Source organism: Ictalurus punctatus, chromosome 15 (assembly GCF_001660625.3).
Source record: "Ictalurus punctatus breed USDA103 chromosome 15, Coco_2.0, whole genome shotgun sequence".
In the NCBI taxonomy this organism is placed as follows: Eukaryota; Metazoa; Chordata; class Actinopteri; order Siluriformes; family Ictaluridae; genus Ictalurus; species Ictalurus punctatus.
In genome coordinates, this window is record NC_030430.2 from 12,964,631 (window position 1) to 12,990,066 (window position 25,436).

The following is a 25,436-nucleotide window of genomic DNA, read 5'->3' on the forward strand; positions in this document are numbered from 1 at the left end:
GTGATACACTCTATCAAATGTCACACAAAATTGACATTTTGTACTAATTTTAACAAGTTAAATTAAAAAAAGAAAAAAACATCAGTTACATGGGAAAAGTAAGTATCATTTATCATGCCTTCAAATCCATAAATTTGAATCAGGTGCTCAAGATTGGGTGCCAGTGATCAGAACCTCCTTATGGAGTGCAGATGTTCTCACATCTAGTGCCTGATGTTCCCTTTGCTATTGAGGTGTGTGGTGTTATCATGTCAAGATGTAAATAGTTTTATAAAACTATCAGAAAAAAAGGTTGTGGATGCCTATGAGTCTGGCAAGGGATTTAAAAAGATATCCAAATTATTTGAAATACATCATTCCATTGTAAGGAAAATCATCTACAAATGGCCATCCCAGCAAATTCAGCCCAAGAGCAGACCGTCAGATGCAAAAACAAGTCTCCAAGAACCCCACAATTTTATCACAGGATCTGCTAGCAAGTCTTGCAGCTGATGTCAACGTGCATGCATCTACAATCAGAAAGAGTTTGCACAAATTTAACATACATGGGAGGCATGCCAGGAAAAAGAGTTGTTTGGCCACATCAAAAGCAGACATGTTTGGCACAGATCAAAGACAACTTTTCAGGAGAAGCACCTCATACCCACTGAGAAGCACCATGTTGGAAATTTTATGTTTTGGGCTTGCTTCACTGCCACAGGGACTGGGGCTTGCATTCATCGAGGCTTGCATTCACTGATTCAACTATGAATTCTGCATCATATCAAAGAGTGCTTGAAGATAATGTAAAGCCATTTGTCCAAAAGTTGAACTGAAAGTGGAACTTTCAACTGGATAATGTTCCTAAGCACACTAGCAAATCCACCAAGGAATGGCTCAAAAAGAAGAAATGGAGGGTTATGGCATGGCCTAGTCAAAGTCCAGATTTGAATCCCATTGAAATGTTGTGGTGGGGCTTTGAAACAGACATTCAAGAAAACCCTTAAACATCTTGCAACTGAAACAATATTATATGGAATAGTGGTAAAAAATAAATAAATAAATAAATAAATAATTTTTACCAATAAATAAATAAACAAATAAAAAAACCAGCAAGCCTGGTGAACAATTGTGCAAAATGCCTACAAGAACCTATTTCTGCTAAAGGGGGCAATACTAGCTTCTGAGGCCGAGGGTGTACTTACTTTTTCCACAGAAGAATATCACATCTATTGATATTTCTGTTGAATAAATGATTTAAAACTCTCATTCCCCTTGTGTTTTTTTTCTAAGTATATCAACTTTATTAATAGGCACTGTTTCAAAGAATGTTTGCTTGTCCAAATATGTAAAAAATGAATAAATAAATAAATAAATAAATAAATAAATAAATAAATAAATAAATAAAACAGTTCCATGGGGTGTACTTATTTTTTCATATGACTATAGATGAAAATACATGTTTGAGGCAGAATATACAGAAGAAGAGCTTTGCCAGTGAAAAGAGCAACAGGAGGCACACAGACAGCAAGTGGAGGCCTTTCAAAATTACACTGAGCCACTTACACTTATATGCAACACAAATAACTACCATAATGTTAGCTAGCAATGTTACATGATAGCAACCTCACTACCTGTCTTACTAGTAGTTGCAGTGGGTATAAAAGTCTACACTTTTATTTATTATTTTTTGTGATGTAAAAAGGTGAAACAAAGATAAATAACTTTTTCTACCTTTATTGTGAAATTTTAGCCTATTAATTAAAATTAAAAGTATAATTTTATGGGAAAAAAGTATGATAATGAAAAAAGTATAATAACCCGGTTGTATGTGTGCACAACTCTAAACTAATACTTAGTTGAAGCACCTTTAGATTTTATCACAGCGCTCAATCTTTCTGGGTAAGAGTCAGTGAGTTTGGCACATCTTGACTTAGCAATATTTTGCCATTCTTCCTTGCAAATGCATTCTAACTCTAAACTGGCTGGGCATGGCCAAAAAGTTCAACTCATCAAAAACATAACACATAATTCCACATGGTTTTGAGAGATTGGATGTATTTTTTTTTTTTTTGGTTAAAAAAGACTTCCGCCTTGGCACCCTACCCCATAGAACAGAGATATGAAGAATTCAGGAGATTGTTGGCACATGTAGGGAGCAAACAGTACTTGCCAGAAATTGCTACAATTCTTTCAATGTTGCTGTGGACCTCTTGGCAGCCTCCCTCATGAGTTTTCTCCTGATCTTCTCATCAACTTTTTGTGCCACATTTTCTCCACTTGGTGATTATTGTCTTTACAGTGTTCCATGGTGTATACAATGCCTTGGAAATTTTTGTAACCTTCTCTTGATTGATATTTGATATTTGATGCAATGACATGCCATACCTGCTTTGTAAGCTCTTTGAAGCCCATGGCTTTTCCAGTTTGATGTTACCAAGGAAAATCCTATGGGAACCACTGTACTTTATTTGGTGGTAATCAGTCGCTTTAACTGATGACAGGTGTATAGTAATTAGTAATTAATATGAGTTTGAATGTGATTGGTTAAATCCGAACAATGGCACATTCCCAATTAGAAAAGTGTGTGCACACTTATGCAACCTGGGTATTGGAAGTTTTCTTTCTCTTTTTTTATTGGAACTTTTCTTTTTGAAAAAACATTTGTGTTTGTCATTTATATGTTGCAATTTCACAATAAAGGTGAAAAGGGTTGATTTAACTTAGTTTAATTTTTTTACATCACAAAAACATGCCATTTTAACAGGATTGTGTAGACTTTTTATATACACTGTACATGGGTGAGGATCAACATTTGCTAATGGACATCACCTACAGTGCTGTTTTTGTATATATATATATATATATATATATATATATATATATATATATATATATATATATATATATATATATCATACTAAATAGTTTTAGATCTTCAAATGAAATACAACATAAAACAAATGCGACGTGAGTAGTTCAAGTGAAGGGAAATCTTAATGCTACAGAATACAAAGCCATTCTATGCAACTGTGTGCTTCCAGTTTTGTGGAAATAGTTTGGGGAAGAACCACATATGAGTGTGACGTCAGGTGTCCATATACTTTTGGCTATAAAAGGTACAGTGCTGTGAAAAATAATTTGCCCCCACCATTATTTCTTCTCTTTTTGTGTATATCTAATACTAGATAGTTTTAGATCTTCAAATGAAATACAACATAAAACAAAAGCAACCTGAGCAAACACACAGTGCAGTTTTTATTTCAATTTTTTTTATTTAAGCAACAAAAATTTATCCAACATCTATCACCAATGCAAAAAACAAATTGCCCCCTTAAACATAAAATCTGGTTGTGCCATTTTTATTAGCAAAAACTACAACCAACCACTTCCATTAACTGGAGAGCAGTCTTTCACTTATTTCTAAGACTAGGACTTACTCCTATGCATTGGATCATTGTCTTGGTGCATAATCCAGTTGCGAATTCTTTTTGTGGAATTCTGTGTTTGGTTTACACCAGATGTAATGGGACCCCTGTGTTCCAAACAGTTCCACTTTCTACTCATTAGTCCACAGAATATACTCCCAAAAGATCATCAAGGTGTGTTTTGGGAAAATTCTCACAATGTTCTTCTTAATGAGCCACTCTTCCATGGATGCCATTTTTTCCCAGTGTCATCTGATAGTGGAGTCATGAACAGTGACCTTTATTGATACAAGAGAGGCCTGTAGGTTCTTTGATGTTGTTCTTGGCTCTTTTGTGACTTGTTGGATCAGTAGTTGCTGTACTCTTGGAGGAATTTTGGAAGGTCGGCCACTTCTGGGAAGGTTCACTGCTGTGCCAAGTTTTTCCATTTGGAGATAATGGCTCTCACTGTGGAAGTTTGGAGTCCTAGAGCCTTTGCAATAGCTTTGTAACCCTTCCCAGACTGATGTATTTCGATCACCTTCTTCTTAATAATTACTGGAATTATTCACATTGCTGAATAATTTTACAGCAGATGCCTTACCTCAGTTTGGCTCCTTTAGTCAAGTTGACCAGGCTTGGAATGCTCCTCTGGCCTCTGTTTTGTATGGAATCGGAATCATCGTTTTCTTTAGGATCTTCTTCGGCAGACGACCCAATAACTCTTTCATAGTACTCTGGTTTGAAGAGCTCATAAATACCCATAATGTTTAGGTGGTGTAAAGACACCTTTGATGTTTGTAAACAAAATGTGCTTGATGTGTGTGTAACCTGGTTGCGAAAACACCACAGTAGCCTGGCAACATGATGCAACTAGATTATAATCTGAATAAAGAATCTATCATGAATTTTATTTAGGAATCAGATCGACATTAGTTAAAATGTTATACACTTATTATTATAGGTTAGCACTGAAAGACAGTGAATGCTTTTAAGCTAAACTAACACTTTTAAATGGTGTAACTCTAGAAGATACTTATGGCTTGGCATACTGTAAGTGGCTAAATGATCCTAAGCAGTGGCCTAGCCTGTAATGGTCAGACACACACATAAATATACACACACATACACACATACATACACACACACATACACGCACACACACACACACACACACACACACACACACACACACACACATATATATATATATATATATATATATATATATATATATATATATATATATATATATATATATATGTATATATATATAAATAATGAACATTAGGACAGATGCAAATGCAGACAACAGTTTAATGAGAGAGAGACAGGCAGACAAATCCAAAACACGAGACAATAGCGAGGTCAAGAAACAGGCAAAGGGTCAGGCGCACAAAACAAGAAACAGGGTATAATCGCTTGGTACAGTGAAAACTTATACTTCACAAAGTCATGGTGTTCAAAAAGTCTCTTTTATAGAGTGGAGTGAGTGAGTGTGAGATTGGCAACAGGCAACAGGTGTGTCTGATTACAATTCCAGAGAAGGTGAACATGTGTGTGTGTGGGAAGTGTAGTCCATGAAGGCCATGTATGTAGGCCGCAGTGCAGGATGGGAAATGTAGTCACTGGTTTGCTGTGAAATGACAAAGAGGGTTAAATCTGTTTAAACTGAGCGGCACAATACCATGCAATAGAATACTATATACCATATACCATGATAAATAATATATTAAATTCTAGTTTTATGATGCCAAACAGCTCACCTTATCATACAACAGCTACCAATCTGGGATAGTAAAGGCAAACACGTCATCTAAGACTTGTGCAGCTGTTAAACTACTACAGGATCACATCGCCCCCATTTTACCCTACCTTCATTGGTTCCTTGATCCATTTTTATGTTTTCTATTTATCCATCCATCCATCTTCTATAGCGCTTATCCTTTTCAGGGTCACGGGGAACCTGGAGCCTATCCCATGGGGCATCGGACACAAGGCGGGGTACACCCTGGACAGGGTGCCAATCCATCACAGGGCACACAATCACATACACACTCACACACCCATTCATACACTACGGACACTTTAGACATGCCAATCAGCTTACCATGCATGTCTTTGGACTGGGGGAGGAAACTGGAGTACCCGGAGCAGCACGGGAGAACATGAAAACTCTGCACAGAGCCGCGGGAATCGAACCCCCGACCCTGGCAGTGTGAGGCAAACATGCTAACCACTAAGCCACCATGCACCCGGTTTGTATTTATGCTTGTTGCAATTGTATGTGTAGTATGTTAGCTTAAACGAATGTTATAAATAACGTTATAGAATGGGAGGGGGGGTGGCTAAATCTGAAATGGAATGTTCAGCAAGCATATACTGTATGAGTGTGATGGTCAGGTGTCAACATTAACTATATAGTGTATTTGCATGATTGAGTACAGGGGGTGTTAATACATCGTAACGGCATCGTAATAGCATGTTTGCCTCCCACCTCCAGGGCTGGGAGTTCGAATTCCCACCTTCACCCTGTGTGCAAGTAGTTTGCATGTGCATGTGTGCTTTGGGGGTTCCCTCCCAAAGTCCAAAGTCATGATTGACATATTGGCATCTCTAAATCTGACTGGCATCTCTTGGTGTGAGTTTGTGTGCAGTTCTGCCCTATGACAGGCTGGCACCCTGTCCAGGGCATCCCCTGCCTTGTGCCCTGGGTCCCCTACCCCAGCTCCAGGCTCCCTGTGTAGGAAAATGGATGGATGGGCTCCCAATACATTGGTTGGTGAGTGTGGTCAGTGGGCTCAAAAATTTTTGTAGGTGCTTGGGGTAGCCTGGGCCTGAGTGTGAGACTCATGGCCTGATATTTTGTCCCAGGATTGCCCTGGTTGTTAGTGCTGTTCCTCTATACTATGTGACCCCGCAAAGCATTTTTGATTAACAAAAAGCTGTATTGAAGATTAACGGCATAATACAGTTGGTAATTGGCTGTTAATAGCTATTTTACAGTGTATTATAACAGCGGCCAACTTGGAAATGAAAGTTATTTCATTTTAAAAATGTGGCTGCCAGCGCAGCTTTTCTCGCGCACTCTCCGCACAGTCTTTGCACTTTTTCTCCAGCACTACATTCTACATTCGTCCACGGACTTTGGGAACTGATATTCGGAATTTACTGGACTGGTATAGCCTGGATCACTGCCGAATCTAATAAAATAGTAGTGTTGGGCTGCATGATCAGGCTCCACATATGGGCAAACCATGCAAATAAACGAATCATTTCACTGATCGGCATAAATTAACTGAACCGATTCAAGAATTTCAACTTTAGTGATGGCATATAAGGGCGCTTAAAGGTAGCCTGCTGCTTCTGAATGTTCACTTCTTGCTTCAGACCGAAGGAGGTGACGGCCTGTCGAGGAACAAGAGGTAGGTGGCGCAGTCATTTTTTTTAACAGGCTACCTACAAGTGTTCTTTGCTTTCTCGCCTGTTTCCGCAGGTCGCCACTTGAATGTACTTTTGGCGTAGGACTGTTTAATGTCGTTGTGGGATAGCACAGTCACTTGGACAACTATATCGATCAGCTGTGTTGAACAGAAAAATATAGGCTAGTTTCAGTTTCACTTGTAGCCTTTGCAAAGCAGTGATTTGTGGTGGACATGCATAATAATTTTATGCATTAAGTACAGTGGGATGTTCTTAATCTGGTTTGCTCGGAGTTCATTTCGGAAACGCTCGTGTTTTGGAGAAACACAACTGGCCAATCACAGGTGACGTTCTTGTCCGTGTGACGTCAACACGTCACGTCAGCTGTTTTTTGTTTACATCAGATCGTTCTTTCTCCTCCAGAGTCAAGTTCAGCGCTGTTGTTTTGCTGTTTAAATATTTCACATCGAGATGTGAAAAAGCAGCGTTTGGCAATCGATGGGTAAACACATGAGTGAAACGGTTGTCGATTCCGCCATCGCACGGTAAGGGCAAATGGAGGCTGTACTACCATCGACAGGGTTGGCAGTGCCCGTGTGTGTGTGTGTGTGTGGGGGGGTCAGGCAGCGCCAGACTGTTTTGTTTTTGTCTTTTGTTTGTGTTGGACAAATTTGCCCTCCTGTCATATATATACATCTAACCTGCGTTTCCTTTTAGCAACTCGGTCATATGTTTATATACAGTATATTAGAGTTGACATTAATTTTGCTGCTGTTGTAGTTGTTGTTGGTACGCTGTCGCTGTGCCATTTTAGTCGTTCAAGTTGCTGAATACAGCAGCTGCGTTTGTTAAAGGAACCTCGCTTTTTCAAAAACGTTTTCAAAGTTGCACTGTTGTAGTTATTTTGCTAAATTTGTTTTCCTTTGTTTTGCTGCTTTAGTGTGTTACAGCAAAAAGATAAAAGTCCTGAAGCGTCACGTGCTGGATATTTAAAATCACCGACGGCTGCAAATACGTCAGAGGTCCTCAATTAACTTTAGTCAACAACAATCTCTATTTTTACAATCAAGGATCCACTAAATAATGTTTTGTTTCCATGTAGAAGTCATGAAGTGGTCCAGCTCATACAAATTGATATTCTGTTTAACAGTGTAACTTTTTACATAAAGCCATAGAGTAGGTTTAGACAATAAAGTGGCCACTAAATGCATCTTTATGTTTAATATTTTATTATTTTCTGCCACACTAAAGTTTTGTGTAACAGGACTTACTGTATATACATTCTGCTAATGTTAAGTCTGTGTTGCTTCAAAATATGACCACTCTTCTGACATACCACTGAACAAAATTATTTGGGCATTAACATGTTATGTAAAAACTCAGCACTGCAAATGTTGTTCTTTCTGCTCAAACACAAACAGTTCACATTGCTGTTGATGCAATTCATGTCATCCTCAGGCCAGAGGAAAGAACTGGTCAAAAGCACATGGTTGTGAAGCTTTAAGTGCTCCTTTGTCCCAACAATCAATTTTATTTCAGTTGTTCCAGGATATTTTTCTCATTCGCAAGCCTGCTTCAAAAACACATTGTGAAGTCTGTCCCAAACAAATATACAAATGACACCCTCTGGTCTAAGTGGAGCCTTGGCAAGACTTCAGACTGGGGCACAGAGGACTATCACGGGAGGGGGGAGGGGGGAGGGGGAGGGAGATGGGGTGGAGGGGGGAGGGAGGGAGATGGGGTGGAGGGGGGAGGGAGGGAGATGGGGTGGAGGGGGGAGAGGGTGGAGGAAGGGAGAGAGGGTGGAGGAAGGGAGGGAGGGTGGAAGGGGGAGATTAGGGGGAGAGGGTGGAGATGGGGTGGAGATGGGGTGGAGGGAGGAAGGGGTGAGAGGGTGAAGGGAGGAAGGGGTGAGAGGGGGGAGAAGGTGGAGATGGGGTGGAGGGAGGAAGGGGAGGAGGAAGGGGTGAGAGTGGAGATGGGGTGGAGGGGGTGGAGATGGGGTGGAAGGGAGGGAGGGGGGAGAGGGTGGAGGAAGGGAGGGAGCAGGGGAGGGAGGAAGGGGGAGAGGGTGGAGGAAGGGGGGAGGGAGGGGGAGAGGGAGGGAGGGAGCGGGGGAGGGAGGAAGGGGGAGAGGGTGGAGGAATGGAGGGAGGGAGGAAGGGGGAGAGGGTGGAGATGGGGTGGAGGGAGGAAGGGGAGGAGGAAGCGGAGGGAGGAAGGGGTGAGAGGGTGAAGGGAGGAAGGGGGAGAGGGTGGAGAGGGTGGAGATGGGGGGGGAAATGGTGGAGATGGGAGGGGGGAGAGGGTGGAGATGGGAGGGAGTGGGGGAGAGGGTGGAGATGGGGGAGGGAGGGAGGGAGGGAAGGAAGCAGGGGAGGGAGGAAGGGGGAGAGAGTGGAGATGGGGTGGAGGGAGGAAGGGGAGGAGGAAGTGGAGGGAGGAAGCAGGGGAGGGAGGAAGGGGGAGAGGGTGGAGATGGGGTGGAGGGAGGAAGGGGAGGAGGAAGTGGAGGGAGGAAGCAGGGGAGGGAGGAAGGGGGAGAGGGTGGAGGAATGGAGGGAGGGAGGGAGAAAGGGGGAGAGGGTGGAGGAATGGAGAGAGGAAGGGGGAGATGGGGTGGAGGAAGGGAGGGAGGGTGGAGGAAAGGGGAGAGAGTGGAGAGGGGTGGAGAGGGGTGGGGAGGGGGAGGGGGAGGGGGTAAAATGAATGCAGTGTAAAATGAATTTACAGAATGTAAATTTTATACAGACTTAGTTTATTTTCTTTGTCTTTATATCAGTTTTATGCCAATGTTTATTTTAATCACCCCCCCAGACTGTGCTAGGCCTCTGTCCGCTCTGACCCAGACACACACTCTCTCCTTCACCATGGGTGGTGCTGTGAGTGCTGGAGAGGACAACGATGAACTGATCGACAACCTGAAGGAGGCACACTACATTCGTTCAGAGTTGGTTGAAAGGGCTTTCCGGGCCATCGATCGTGCTGATTACTATTTGGAGGAGTACAAGGACAGTGCCTACAAAGACCTGGCCTGGAGGCATGGCAACCTCCACTTGTCCGCTCCCTGCATCTATTCGGAAGTGATGGAGGCACTGGAGCTGCAGCCTGGCCTTTCTTTCCTTAACCTAGGCAGTGGAACAGGCTACCTCAGCACCATGGTGGGCCTCATCTTGGGTGAGTTGCCCAAGGCCCCTTTAAAATAATAATGTTAATGATAATAATAATCATCATCATCATCATCATCAGTAAAGACATTAGTAGACAGGGTTTAAAGAATTTCTGATCCACAATGAAAATGCGTCCAGTTAAGTTTTTGAGAATTTCTTTGTTTTTGTCAGTTATCCTGTCTAATACTTTTTTCATAAAGCATGCTTACATTCTTTCTGTGCTACAGTCTTGTATGCTGCTAATGATGGTTTACAATCATGGTTTTTCACAGTTGGTTTTCATGCTCAAAGTGAAACCTAACAGTTACTGTGTTGTTCTATATGGTTAGATTGTACTCTATAGATATGTATACTGTTCTCTGCCAGTACTGTATTGTACTATATTGTACTTATTTCCCTTAAGAGTGCACTTTTGCTCTCTCTCTCTCTCTCTCTCTCTCTCTCTCTCTCTATATATATATATATATATATATATATATATATATATATATATATATATATAAATATTTAATATATAATATAAATGTATATATATTTAAAATTTTTATATCTGTGTGCAGCTTAGTGTACAATAGCCCTATTTTGTCTCTTATGTTACACTGCAGTTCCAGGGTTCCAATATTTAAACACTATCTACATGTATATTTTTAGTATGACAGTAAAAAAAAAAAAATGATTTGCAGGTCCATTCGGTGTGAATCACGGTGTTGAGCTGCATGTAGATGTGGTGGAGTATGCCTACCAGAAACTCGACTACTTCATCAAAACCAGTGACAGCTTTGACAGGTGAGCTATGAGCAAAAGTATATTTTAAAACTTTGCTTCAGAAAAGATCCTGGCACAGTGCTTGGATGTATTTTTTTAATCATGCTTCATATATGATATATGCCTTTGTCAGTTTGTTTTTCTACATGCACAGAAGTTTGATTTTGTCCCTTAATGGAATCTACTTCTTTTTTTGCAGTAGTATTTTGCATTAATTCATAATGTGTCATTTAATATGGCACCATTTCTCCAGGTTTCACTCCAATTTCATTTCCATTCTAGAACTGTACAATTGATTGACTATTAATAAAGAATCCAATTATGGCTGTCTAATCATAAAAAGTTGTGATCATTAGGGATGCACCCAGCTAGTACTGAATATTGGTATTGGAGTACGATTGATTACCACCCCAAAGTTGATTATTTTCCTATAACAGCAACTCCATGCCATTTATTTCTCTTATATCATAGAAATTGGCCAACACATTTTCAATTTATTAATAAATGACTTTTTAGACTTTTAACTATGTATACATTTAATTATGTGGATTTTTAACAGGAAGTTATTTCCTGTTATCATTGTAGAAGCTGTTAACAGTTGTTGTGACAGTAGTCACAAAAAAATGCTGCTTGTCATGTTACTGAGAAAACCTGAAGAGTAAAAGATTGAACAGGACAGAGTACATAAAAAGTGTTCTGTTTTGTAGACCCTCCCATGGTGTAAACTTACTGACCATTACAAAGCAACTACATTTTTAAAAATATATTATATGATATTATATGAAATATATGATATTTTTTAAAATAGTACTTTTCTCTGTTTAGATTTATAAAATGCTGTATCTATCACTATTTTCCGATTTTGAAAAGTAAATTGCATCAGATTTAAGATTAAGTTGCTGATCAATTCCAAGATGGCTCTTAAGAGGCCAACAGGAATTTCAAGGGGAAATGTATAAGTAATAAAAGAATGCAAGACCTTTAGAAAAAAGGTGTAAAGTACAAACATGAGTAAGTTTCTTAACATGAGAAGAGATTCATGTAGGATTTAAGTGAGTATTGATGCGTGTGCGTGTGTGTAGGTTTGAGTTCTGTGAGCCATCGTTTGTTGTGGGGAACTGTCTGGAAATTCTTCCAGAGAGCCGCCAGTATGACAGAGTGTACTGTGGGGCTGGAGTGCAGAAAGAATATGAGAACTACATGAAGAATCTGCTGAAGGTTGGAGGAATCTTAGTGCTGCCACTGGAAGAGAAGGTTTGTACATACACTCACCAAGAACTTTATTAGGATCACTATATTAATACTGGGTATGGCCTCCCTTTATATTTTCAAAACAGCCTTAATTTTTCATGGCATGGATTCCACAAGATGTTGGAAACATTTAGATTATGTGGCCTTTTTAGAAGGCCACTAAAGAACACTGAACTTATTGTCATTTTCATGAAACCGGTTTGAGACAGCTTTTGCTTTGTGACATGATGCATTATCATACTGGAAGTAGCCATTAGAAGATGGGTAAATTGTGGCCATGAAGCACATGGTCAGCAACAATAGTCAATAGTCGGAATAGTCTGTGATAGTCTCAAATAGTCTGTGGCATTCATGCAACGATTGATTGGCCCAAAGTGTGGCAAGAAAACATTCCCCACACCATTATACCACCTCCACCAGCCTGGACTGTTGACACATGGCAGGTTGGGTCCATGTTTTCATGCTTCTGGTTGCAAATTCTGACCCTAACATCTGTGTGCCTCAGCAGAAATCAAGATTCATCAGACTAGGCTTCTTGTTTCCAGTCTTCTGGAAAAACTGTCCAGTTTTGGTGAGCCTGTGCCCACTGCAGCCTCAGTTTTCAGGAAGTGGAACCTGACATAGTCATCTGCTGTTGTAGCCCATCCACCTCAAGTTTTGACACATTGTTCATTCTGAAATGCTTTTCTGCTCACCACAATTGTGCAGTGTGATTATCTGAGTTACTGTAGCCTTTCTGTCAACTCTAACCAGTCTGGCACTATTCTGAGTAAATTCTAGAGACTGTTGTGTGTGAAAATCCCAGAAGATCAGCAGTTATAAAATACTCAGACCAGCCCATCTAGAACCAACAGTCATGTCATGGTCAAATTCACTGAAATCACTTTTTTTCCCCCATTCTGAGGGTTGCTGTGAGCATTACTCAAAGCATCTGGCCCATATTTCCATTATTTTATGAATTGCCCTGCTGCTATCGATTGGCTGATTAAATAATTGCATGAATGTGTAGGTGTACAGGTGTTCCTAATAAAGTGCTTATTGAGCGTTCATGTGTTTGAGGACCTAAGGAGTGTTCTTCAGTTTGATAATTCTGCTACATTTTTCATTGAAACATTCTCCAAAATATTTGGTATTTTCCTTTTTCTAATATGCTCATTTTAACAATTGTATTATGACTACATTATTTGCTAAACGGTGCAGTATACTGAATTAAATACTTGAATATGATGGATTCATTATCAATTAAAGAGCATAAGCAGCTTAAAGCAGCTTCATTTTCAATCCTGTGTGTATAATCCCACTTTAAAGCACTTCTATCCTTATATGGATGTTTCTTCTAAGATGGTAATTCCATCTTCAAGTCATTATTGGCGAGTGGATGATTTTATTAAGGGTGAAAACAGTGTAAACCATTTTACATTTGTTCATTTCCAAATTTATTTACTCAAAAGGAACTCTGTGCATGTCTTTCTAGGACATTTGCACTGTAGGGGTGCCAAATGGGTTTGAGAAGGCTTTGAGCTGAGTATACTTTTAATGTAGCACTGTTGCGCATGCCAGTTTTACAGAAGAGGAGAAGAACTGCTGCTGTCAAATAGTCATTTTGTATCAAAGCATCTTTTTCATTTGAAGCATGCCACCATAAACGAGGAATATGTAGAGATTAATGCAAAAAAATTTAAGTGGCCAATGATTGTTCTGAAACGCCTAATTCATTTTAATTATTCAGTTGTGGTTCCAGAATTTCACCCTATTTAACAGAAATGACTAGGGTTTTTTTCTACTTCAGTCAACTCTACGGAACCTAATATCAGTCTTTAATGTGTCAAAGATGAGATACAGGAACACCAAGGGAGAGTTGATCCAGAAAGTTGATAGTCATGGAAAAGGTCACAAAACATACAATGGGGTCCACAAGGCTGTGACCACTAACATCAACATGAGTGTAAAGTAAAATCTTTGAAATGTTTAGATGAATTTCAGAGTATTTGGTAGACTGGACATGGAGCTGACATGGACACCACAAGATTTGATCCATTTTAGATCAAGTCTATTGTACCAACAGTATAATGGCATGGATACTGTTTTTTTTTTTTATATATATATATATATATATATATATATATATATATATATATATATATATAAAGACTTTCTTAGCCTCCTAATTATCTAAATTACTCCACAATGCATTCATGTAACATGCAGTCTTCTAATGTCAAAATTTGCTCTGCTTGTCTGTGAGAGGTTTTTTATTTTTTTGTCCTTTAAATATCCACCCTTGATTTTGTGATTGATGGACAAGTTTCAGAAACAGACTCAAAGCTTCCCTGGCTTTTTTAGCATCTTGATACTTTTATATCAACAATGTCAGAAGCCTTTTATATATATCCATGATGCATGAGCATGTGACATAAGTATGGTATCATTACTAGTTAGCACCAAATTAAGTAATATTTAAATCAATTTAAATCAACTAATTAAAATCAACATACCATACCATTTAGAGAATTTATGAGAAGAAGCAAGTGACTATTAAGTAGGTAATCAATCTGAGGGGAAAAGGAAGACATATGCGTACATTTGAGTACAGAAAATACAACTCCTTAGTATAGGCAGTCCCTAAATCCAGTGTGAGTAACTCTGAAATAATCACTACACCTGATTACAGTGCAGTAATTTCTAGTTGGATCCCTTTCGGTGGAGGACCAAGTCTCCCTTGTGTATCAGAAGTCATTTTTTTCCCACTTAGCTATGTTCTAAGAAAGGAAGTGGAACAAGGAATGAGTGTCACTAGACAAATAGCAAGATAGTGAGACGGTGATAGCAGCACAAAAAAATTCTAGCATGTGTAACAGTCAAAATATCACATTTGTATAAAGCTGACACAGTGATACACTGACCCCAGCCTGCTCCCCCACCCCTGTTGAAATGGTCTAGACCTGCTACTGCTCTTTAGGGCAGCATTGTTGATAAGAATATTGGTTAATCTTTTCTTGATGAGTTTAGGAAGGTGGACTGTCCAATGGTGAGTAAATGTTATGGCCCAGAGTGATCTGTGTGCTATGAAAATATATTTAAATCTCTCCTCTTATTTGCTGCTATGTTTAAATTTTCTATTCTGCTGTGGAAGTTTCTTACAGTTCCAGTCTTGTGAAAAGCCATGTCAGCAGCCAGTTTTTAGATTACAATTGATTCAAAATGTACAATGGCATCCAATTTAAATTAAAAAAAAAATAGTAAAGATAGTTTACCACAGAACTGGGGTTATATGTTTATAAGTGAAATGGCAGTGTGTGTGCTGCAGTCATTTCACTTATAGCCATGACTTACTTGTCTTTTGCAGTTGACCAAGATCACACGCAGCGGTCAAAACTCCTGGGAGACAAAGAAAATCATAGCTGTGACTTTCGCTCCTCTGGTGCAGCCCAAACAAAGCATTAATGGGAGAGGCAAAAGTGTGCCACTACGTGAGTACACTGCTACTACACATTATCAGCTGATATAATGATTTAAAGTGTAATATAAAATGATTTAATATAACAATGCAGTACATCATGTCAGCTTCCTATTTATGTAGGACATGCATGTTTAATACATGTGATGCTTTACCATCCAGTATCTAACATCATTTTTAAGATTTTTATTGGATTGAAGATTTTATTTGTATTGTTACTAAATTTTCATAATGGTGTCCCTCAGGGTTCTGTTTTAGGTCACTTAATGGTCTCACTTTATATACAGACACTTGGATGAATAATTTACGAATCAGGTAATAGATATACAATGTCTTATACAGTGCTGTGAAAAAATATTTTTCACACAGATTCCTTCTGTTTCTGAGTACATCTCATACTAAGTTGTTTCAGAAATTAAAACAAAATCTAAGATAAAACAAAGGCAATCTGAGTAAACACAAAATACAGTTTTTAAATGATAATGTTATTTATTGAAGCAAAAAAGTTATCCAATATCAACCAGGCCTGTGAAAATGTATTTTCCCCCGTAGTTACTAATTCTCCAAATCTATGAAACTGCATTCATAATGGGGATCAGCTAGACTAGATATATCCAGGCCTGATTACTGCTGGCCCTTTTCAATCAAATCAACACTTTAATATAACTTTTTCAACAGCATGAAGTTGGTTAAAAGGTCTTACCTGGTAACACACTATGGTAAAGTTGAAAGAAATTCCAGAAATGATAAGGAAGAAGGTGATTGAAATACTTCAGTATGGGAAGGGTTACAAAGCTATTTCAAAGGCTCTGGGACTCCAAAGGACCAAAGTGAAAGCCATTATCTCCAAATATAAAACCGTGGCACAGTAGTGAACCTTCCCTGAGGTGGTCAATCTGAATTTTGCCAAAACACACCTTGATGAGCCTCAAAACTTTTTGGAGAATTGTCTTTGTACTGAGGAGTAGAAAGTGGAACTGTTTGGAAGACAGGGATCCCATTACATCTGATGTAAACCAAACACAGAATTCCTAAAAAGAACAACATACCTATGGTCAAGCATGGTGGTGGAAGTGTGATGGTGTGGGGATGCTTTGCTGCTTCAGGGCCTGGGCAACTTGCAGTATTTGAGTGAAACATGAATTCTGATCTCTACCAGAAAATCCTAAACGAGACTATCCGGTCTTAAGTCTGTAAATTGAAACTCACATGCAACTGAATTATGCAGTAAGTCCACCACTGAATTATTAAAAAATAAAAAGTAAGTTTTGGAAAGACCTAATCTCGAGTTCATGCTCGAAAACCCTCCAATGTGAACTAAAGCAGATCTGCAAAGAAGAGTAGGCCAAAATTCCACCACAGCAGCGTGAAAGACTGATCTTGTTGTTGGAAGCATTTGGTTGCAGTTATTGTTTTAAGGGGGCAATTTTTTTTTTTTTTTTTTTACATGGATGATAGGTGTTGGATCACTTTTTTTTTTTTTTTTGGCTTCAATAAATAAATAACAACTGTATTGTGTGTTTACTCAGGTTGACTTTGTTTGATGTTGTATTTTGTTTGAAGATTTAGAACTATTTACTATGAGATGTACAAGGAAACAGAAGAAATCACATACTTTTTCACAGTACTGTATGTCATGTCTCTTTTCCATATTTTGTAGTCTCACAGCCTGGAACTGAAAAGGAAGTTGTTTGGATTATGTGTAATGAATCTACACAAAATAGCATAATACTGAGTGACAGTGAAGGGAAAATTATATAGTTTGCAACATTATTTACAAATAAAAATATAAAAGTTGTTCAAGTATTCATCGCCATTGCTCTCAAATCCCTCATTTAGATCTAGTGCAACCAGTTACCATCAAAAGTCACATAATTAGTTGAATGAAATAAACCTGTGTGCCAAAACATTTTTGGAAAAAGTCATGTATAAGCAAACTTATAGGAAAATGCCTGATTTTTCCCTTGTCACAAAAGGCTATATTCCTCACCCTAAGAGCACCATCCTCACATTGAAGCATGATGGTATCATGTTGAGAATTATCCTGGGCCTCTTGGATCATTTTTTTAATAATGGATTTAATGGTGCACCACAGGATGTTCAAAACTTGTTGGGTTTCTTTAACCAACCTTGATTGATCCTTTTCCAGAACTCTGTCCTAGACTTGTTTTGATAGCTCCTTGGTTTTTATGATGTTTGTTAGATAACATACCTAAACAATCTTCAGGAGCAGGTGTATTTATACTGAGGTATTGTTCCACTTTAATTGCACGCAGGTGGAATCCAATATTAAGCAATAAAGCAGAATAATATTAAGCATAATTAGAGCTATAAAAAGAAATCAAAATTATAAAACACTGATTTAAACCAGGAGTGTCCATTCTTAAACAGAAATGGCCAGTGTGGGTGCAGGTTTTCAGGAAGCAGAAGCAGGTTTTCAGAAGCAGGAGCCACACCGGATTCTACCTGTTTAATTAGTTGATCTTGGCTTTCAGTAGACTATCAGGTGTGGCTTCTGCTTGGTTGGCATGAGAACCTGCACCCACACTGGCCCCTTCTGGATAAGATTGGACAGCCCTGATTTAAACCATAAAGAAAAAAGTGTTCTGAATTGACAAGGTCAGTTCACATGCATAAACCCAAGAATATAAAGGAGCATGAAATGTTCAAAACATAAAGTCCTGGATAAGAAATTTGCAAATATAGCATTGCCTTTCACTTTAATGCTCATGTTTCACACTTGTACTGTCAACTTTTTGTTTTATTTGAATTATTGTATTGTAGAAAAAGAAATTGCAGTGCTTTGCAAAGAAATGCAAATCTACACGCTGAAAATATCACTCATTCTTTGTAATTATAATTTTGGCCCATTTCCATAAATCGTGCCAATAATTCTGGAAGTAACTGTAAATATTATTGGATAAATATAACTATAAATGGTATACATGCCATATTTTGCGTTGTAGCCATCTTTGAGGTGCGAACGCTGCAGGATTTGGCACGCATCTCCATCCGCCATACCCTGCGTGAGCCCATGGAGCTGACAGAGGGCCGTTCCAAAAGGCGAGTATCATTCCCTGGAGCTCGTGCCATGCACCGCTATGGGCCTCGCTTCGAACGCCGCCGTTTCTGTCGCCGCTTCTACCGTCAATGCATCAGCTCCACCATCCTTCACGAGTCCATGATGCCGATGGCCACAGATGACTGCAGCTACCCAGGAGGTGTGGAAGAAGAGGAAGAGGAGGAAGCTGAGGAGGAGAGGAACTGCCACCGAACAGGGGGAGACCTGCAGGAGGAGGAGGAGGAGGAGGAGAGCACCACTGGTGAAGATGAGGAGAAGGTCAATCGAGCTGAGGCACCGGTCAATGTTCTGAGGCAGAGGATCCTGGGACTGCCCTTGCCTGAGCCACTCAAGATGTATCTCTTATATTATCGTGAGAAATGAGTTAAAGAAAGTTAGTGTCAATGGGCTAAAGTGAATTTTAAAGGTCCAACTCACATGAGTTCACCCATAATTAAATCACTATCTGTTTTCCCATTGAGACGCAAACTAGCTGCATTCTGGATGCATGAAGAACTCATATGGGTTTCCTGCACTACCTTCTTAACACTTGTGTGAGTTATTTTTTGAGTTTCTTCTGTGATTTCTGTCTGATTTTAGAAATCCCAGCCCCACTTTGCAGTGAACAAAGATGACCTGTATATCATTTTCATGAGGACGGTGGACTATTTCAGCATGATTAGTGTGATGCCATGACTTGACTGACAGTAGCATCATTTTTGGATGTTTTCCAACATTGGTATGGTGGACTAAAATCATTGTATATTTTTCAATAGGTTTATGAAAGCTGTTGTCTATTGTTGAACTGCTTTCCTTGTTACAGTCTCTATTACCATAAGGTACTAGATTCCATTTGCATGTGTAGTGCTTCTGTGCACCTGCATTTTGTTGTGATTTGTTTAAACACGTTATGCTGTGCAAGTCAGTTTATGTTTGGGGGTAAAGATACATTTGACACGGTCATTGTGATGTCAGGTTAAAACAACTGTTAAGATATTTACATCACATGTAAATTTTATTTATTTATTGTGCCCCTAGAGTCCAGCACACACCACACTGCAACATGCACACACAGAAATAATACTGTCTAGAACAGTGGTTCTCAAAGTGGGGTTTGTGACTATTATTTATTTACAAACCACAGTCATCACTGTTATCATGTTTAATAATGAGTTCTGAGTAGGTCTTTAAATAATGGCAACTTGGACATAATGTGTCACATCTGAAAATAATGCAGAAATGAAAAGCTCTATTTCATATATATATATATATATATATATATATATATATATATATATATATATATATATATATATATATATATATATATATATATACACATACATATATATACATACATACATACACACATATATGTATTTCAACTACATCTTGGTTATATTTTAAATGTAACAAGAAGTGCTTAGAAACTATGTCCCTACTCAGGAATATTCCAAGGTTTCACCTTTTTGAGGTAGCTGAATTGACCAAACATTATATTAAAACTTATAGAATTTTTTTGACCAAAAGCAGACAGTATAGATTTTATACTATGCTTACTATTAAATAGGCTTAGAGGAGTAAAACATATTTGGGTTACCATGCTTGCTTTTACTACAATGCCATTTCACCTTTTTAAGTACTTTTTATTATTATTATGGACACTGACATTGATGCTTAATGGCTCCTTAATTCATTAATTCCATCATTAAAAGCTGCCTACATGCCTGAAAACAGCATATCTAAATAATAACTTGAAATGGTTGTAGAGTTTAGGTAATGTATAGACTTTCAATAAATTTCAGTTTACACAAGCATTTTGAAGCAATTACTAATGAGATTGTGAATGTGTATTGTGTTCCTGATTATGCTGATGCAAATGCTTTATTAAGCAAGGCAGAAAGGTTTAAGCACCCCATGGCATGAGCATCACTAATGCTTCCCCATTCACAATTTTCATAATTTAAAGGTTTTGTCACTGTTTAGTGTGATTTTAAGGTAAGGTGTGACTCCACAATCAGGATGTACTTCTGAATGGATGTTAGGATGTTAAATTTAATGTACTTCAGTGCAATCACTTGGTTCAAAATCATGTTCTTTTTGTCCACTGCTTTGGAATGCTGATCCAAGTGCAAATGTACAGAAAAAGTTGTGCAAGGTGTCCTCCTATAGCCTGCACAGCAAAGCGAACAAGGTTTCACAACCTCAGGAATTTCCATGACATACAAGGTAAGTTTTGTTTTTACTGGTGAGCTTACTTTTTGTGATTACTGATTTGAGCTTACTGTTTTATTGTTCTTTTCCAGGGGGTGCACAGTAGCTTAGTGGTTAGCACGTTCCACTCACACTGCCAGGGTTGGGGGTTTGATTCCCACCGCTGCCCTGTGTGTGCAGAGCTTGCATGTTCTCCCTGTGTAGTGGGGGTTTCCTCTGGGTACTCCGGTTTCCGCCCCCAGTCCAAAGACATGCATGGTAGGCTGATTGGCATGTCCACAGCATCTGTAGTATATGAATGGGTGTGAGAACGTGTATATGATCGTGCGCTGTGATGGATGGGCACCCTCTCCAGTGTGTACCCTGCTTTGTGCCCGATGCTCCATGGGATAGGCTTGAGGTTCCCCATGACCCTGAATGATAAGTGGTATAGAAGATGGATGGATTGTTCTTTTCCTTTTGTCAGGAATACATTCAGTCATTCATTCTCATTGATTTATCTTTAGTAAACACTTTATCCTGTTCAGCATTGTGGTGAATCTGGACCCTATTGTGAGAACACTGGGTACAAGGAAGAAATACCAGTCCATCTCAGGGAACCATGCACAGACATATTTTGCAATTTATCATAGCCATTCTACATCCTGTCAAGTTTATGGGTGGTGGGAGGAAAAAGAAAATATACAAGTGGAGAACAAAACTCCATAAAGTTCTTTAAAACAATGAACATGCAACGTTTTCCAAAGATTGTTTCGGGCAGTTCTTAATAGTTCTGGAGAAGCAGAAAGTGGACAAACATATTTACTGAAAAAAATGTTGACGCGTTCAATGCTTATTTACCCCATTGGAAGTGGAGTGGCCCATAAATGCAAAACAAAAAACACAACAGCAAATCTAGAACACGATTGTAAATCAGAAAACATAACAGCAATTTTGGAAACAACTGGGAAGCTACTTATTGAACATCATATGCTTGTTAATGATTCGACACAGTATATTACTATCTCAAAGGAAAATTGCACTATTTCTGTCTATATAGTTAGCCTACTGAAAACTATTTTTTTAACAGTTACTTATGTTTTTATAGTGAGGAGTAATTCTTTCATACTTTAAGCATATTTTTAGCATTCACATACTTATTAATTCCAAGCAAATTTGACAACATATCGAAAATAGAATATGAATGAAGACATTTGCTTAAAAATTAGCAGGAATAAAACTGTAACTCCCTGGCTGTCATGAGGGGAATTATGACTTGGAAGGAAGGCGTGAGAGAGAGCGTGGATCTGTTTGTTTTGCTTTTAGCCATGCTTTTCAGCATGAAAGAACATCTAACCAAACAAGAAACCAAACTGTCATTTTCACATGCATCTGTGGACCACCTCACATCTGAATAGCTGAAGTACCAGAAACCGATAAGTGATCCGTGCTTTGCCATCTTTCATACAATGGAGCCACTAGATTGGGGACCCTCTCCGATATTTTCTGTCAGGATGGGCCTTCACTCCCTGTTTGGATCACACCTCTGTTCTTAAAGCTGAGAGATGGTCTCTACAGTGGGTCAAGATGGATATAGCAACGTTTTAAATTCACCTCTGGTCCCAGCTCCTCCCGCTCAGGAGCCATCATAACCAATGCCACAGGGAAAGCTTTTCTCCATGTTTTTCACCATATACAGTGGTATATTTGTAGTGCTCTCCTTCGATTTGTTTATCTTACCTCATACTCAAGGTCTCAGACTCGCCATGTGACAGTAATTTAGAGCACGACATGGCTAATAATATGGGTACTCACACAGCGGAGTACCTCTGTTATACAGCCAGGACTGCCGTTCTCCAACCTGTAGGAAATACTCCTGTGTTTGTTAGCAAAATGCTCTTGGGTCAAAACATACTGAAATTCATTCTTACTCTGTGAAGATCCCTCCTTCCTGGAAGACATCTAAGGTGCTGTGGGGCTTACAGACCTACAGTAATTCAGTGTAATTAGCCAAATAAGGAGAACCCTGTGGAGGCTTGTGGGACCTCTTGTACTGTGAATAACAGCAGTTTGAAACACTTCTCCGACTTCCAAGAGCATATTTAAAAAGTTGTTTTAATCTTTAGAGCTCTGCAGTACTGCCATTGCACTAAAAGTATTATCAACAAATTGCACATGAATTCTGTTAAAATCTGTTTAAAGTTTTGGTGATAGAATGAGAAATAGGCATTTAAGCACAGGCCTACATCTGGGTGGGAAATCTATGGTTAACTGGATAAATACAGAATGCTTAGGTGTACCTAATAAAGTGGTCAGTGAGAGTATATCAAGTGAATGTTCCCGTCCTTTTTTAGAAGATGCAAATGTTATGGGAACCTTGTGACATTCAGCCAGGTTTGTATCCATAGGTTATAATAACAGGTTTGTACAGTGATGGTTCAGAGAGTATCCCCCAAATGATAGGAGCACATAATCAGAACCATCCTGGGTTAGTGGAAGGTTCCTATAATTTAAAACTTTTTAAGTTAAAGACAAGGATATAGTACATATTATACATTAGACGTGGGCAGTATGACAAAAACTATCATATCAAAATACTTGGACATTTCTACACACATACATATACATATACACACACACACACACATATACATATATACACACACATATATATACACACACACACATTATATATATACACACACATATATATACACACACACATTATATATATATATATATATATATATATATATATATACACACACACACACACACGCACACATATATACAAACATACACACACATATACACACATATATATACACACATACATACACATATATAAACATATACACATACATATATATATATACATACATATACACACACATATATACACATACATATTATATATATATATATATATATATATATATATATATATATATATATATATATATATATATATATATATATTATATTGTCGCGACGGGCAGAGAGCCGGCGCACACAAGAAGGAAATCGCTCCTTCTCCAACTGCCGCACCGGCACGACGTGGGCAGCTTCGTGCCGAACATTCCGCCAACCGGAAGGACCGCCGCGGCAGGGCGGGACTGACGCGACACCGGCCAGCGATTGGCGGACCCAACGGAGAAATTCCACCACTCAGGCGACGGCGGAGGAGGATAAAAGGGCGTGCTTCCGGCCGTACGATAGAGGAGAATATCGTAGCGACAAGACGGACTCCATGCGTGGTTTCCAGCGACATAGCGACTCGCAATCACTGAGCACGACGGTAACCTCACGCCCCACGCTAATCTCTCTCTCTCTCTCTCTCCACACAAGGTGCAAGCGCGGACGAGATCGCCGGGTGGTAAGAGACCCACCTACGAAGGACGCCGGCCCGGGAAAACCCTCGCCCCCGTCTCGTGAATCCCGCCTCCGCCACGAGTAGGCTACACCGGCAGTCATGCCTCCACAAGCCCCACACTCATCCCCTCACAACCCACTCACCTCACCCTTGCACCAATAAATCACCGTTTGTGAACGTTCTTCTGCCTCCTGTGGGTCTGTACGCCGCCCTTCCCCGGGCTAATTCCTCACACTGGTGGAGAATGCAGGCGTAGTACAGATTCGCCTACCACAAAAAAAAAAAAAAAAAACGAGAGAGAGAAGAGAGGAAAAAAAAAAAAAAAAAAAAAAGAGAGAGAAAGACCCCACAAAATGGACCACACCCTGCAACACCTGCTGGAGACAAGCCTCCAGCAGCACGCTGTGACGCAGCAGCTCGCCGAGAGCCTTCAGGTCGCCACACAGGCACTGATCGCCATGAGGACTGAGACCCCCGCCGCCTCCATGCCTCTCCCCGACGCAAGCAGCGAGATCCGCCGCCTACTACGCCTACTAAGCCGGATCGGTATACCGCCTCGGAGGTGGCGGAGAAAGTGGCGGTCGACCATTTCCTGAGGGCGCTACCCCGGGAAGAGAGACAGGCCGTGGGGGCACACGCCCCAACTACGCGGGGAGCAGGTGGACCTACTGGTGGTGCCCCGACCCAAGACGGCCGTCTTATTGCACCTAGCCCACACCCATCCACTCGGCGGCCACCTGGGGGCCGAAATACCCTGGAGAAACTGCGGGACCGCTTCGTGTGGCCCGGGATGGACGCGGAGATCCGGGCCTTTTGCCAACAGTGCCCGCAGTGCCAGCGCACGGCCCCGCGGAGGCCCCCGCCGGCGCCCCTGATCCCCCTGCCCATTATCGGCGTCCCGTTTGAGCGAGTGGGCATGGATCTCGTGGGGCCCCTACCCAAGCCTGCCCGGGGCCATGAATACATCCTGGTCCTCGTCGACTACGCCACTCGGTGCCCCGAGGCGGTGCCGCTACGCAAGGCCACCTCGCAAAACATCGCCAGGGAGCTGGTACTCCTCTTCAGTCGAGTGGGGATCCCCAAGGACGTGCTGACCGACCAAGGTACGCCTTTTGTCTCGAAGCTAATGGCGGATTTGTGTCGTCTGTTGCAGGTGAAGCACCTCCGGACGTCCGTCTACCACCCCCAAACCGACGGGCTGGTCGAGAGGTTCAATCAGACCCTCAAGCGGATGCTGCGCCGGGTGGTGGACGAGGAGGGGAGGAACTTGGACCTCCTCCTCCCCTACATACTTTTCGCCGTTTGGGAGTGCCCCCAGGCATCCACGGGCTTCACGCCCTTCGAGCTCCTGTTCGGG

At 40.2% G+C, this 25,436-nt stretch overlaps 1 protein-coding gene across 2 annotated transcripts; it reads left to right on the forward strand.

Moving 5' to 3' along the window:
* Positions 1 to 7,176: 7,176 nt before the first annotated feature.
* LOC108276136 (protein-L-isoaspartate O-methyltransferase domain-containing protein 2) lies at positions 7,177 to 20,327 on the forward strand. Of its 2 annotated transcripts, none has more exons than XM_017487539.3 (6): positions 7,177 to 7,354; positions 9,627 to 9,986; positions 10,663 to 10,765; positions 11,827 to 11,998; positions 15,342 to 15,465; positions 18,419 to 20,327. In XM_017487539.3, the coding sequence occupies exons 2-6, from the start codon at positions 9,680 to 9,682 to the stop codon at positions 18,895 to 18,897; spliced, it is 1,185 nt and encodes a 394-aa protein (XP_017343028.2). In that variant the 5' UTR covers positions 7,177 to 7,354; positions 9,627 to 9,679; the 3' UTR covers positions 18,898 to 20,327. The 2 variants fall into 2 exon arrangements, with proteins under 2 accessions (XP_017343028.2, XP_053542146.1); XM_053686171.1 differs by having other exon boundaries at positions 19,114 to 20,327.
* Positions 20,328 to 25,436: the final 5,109 nt, after the last annotated feature.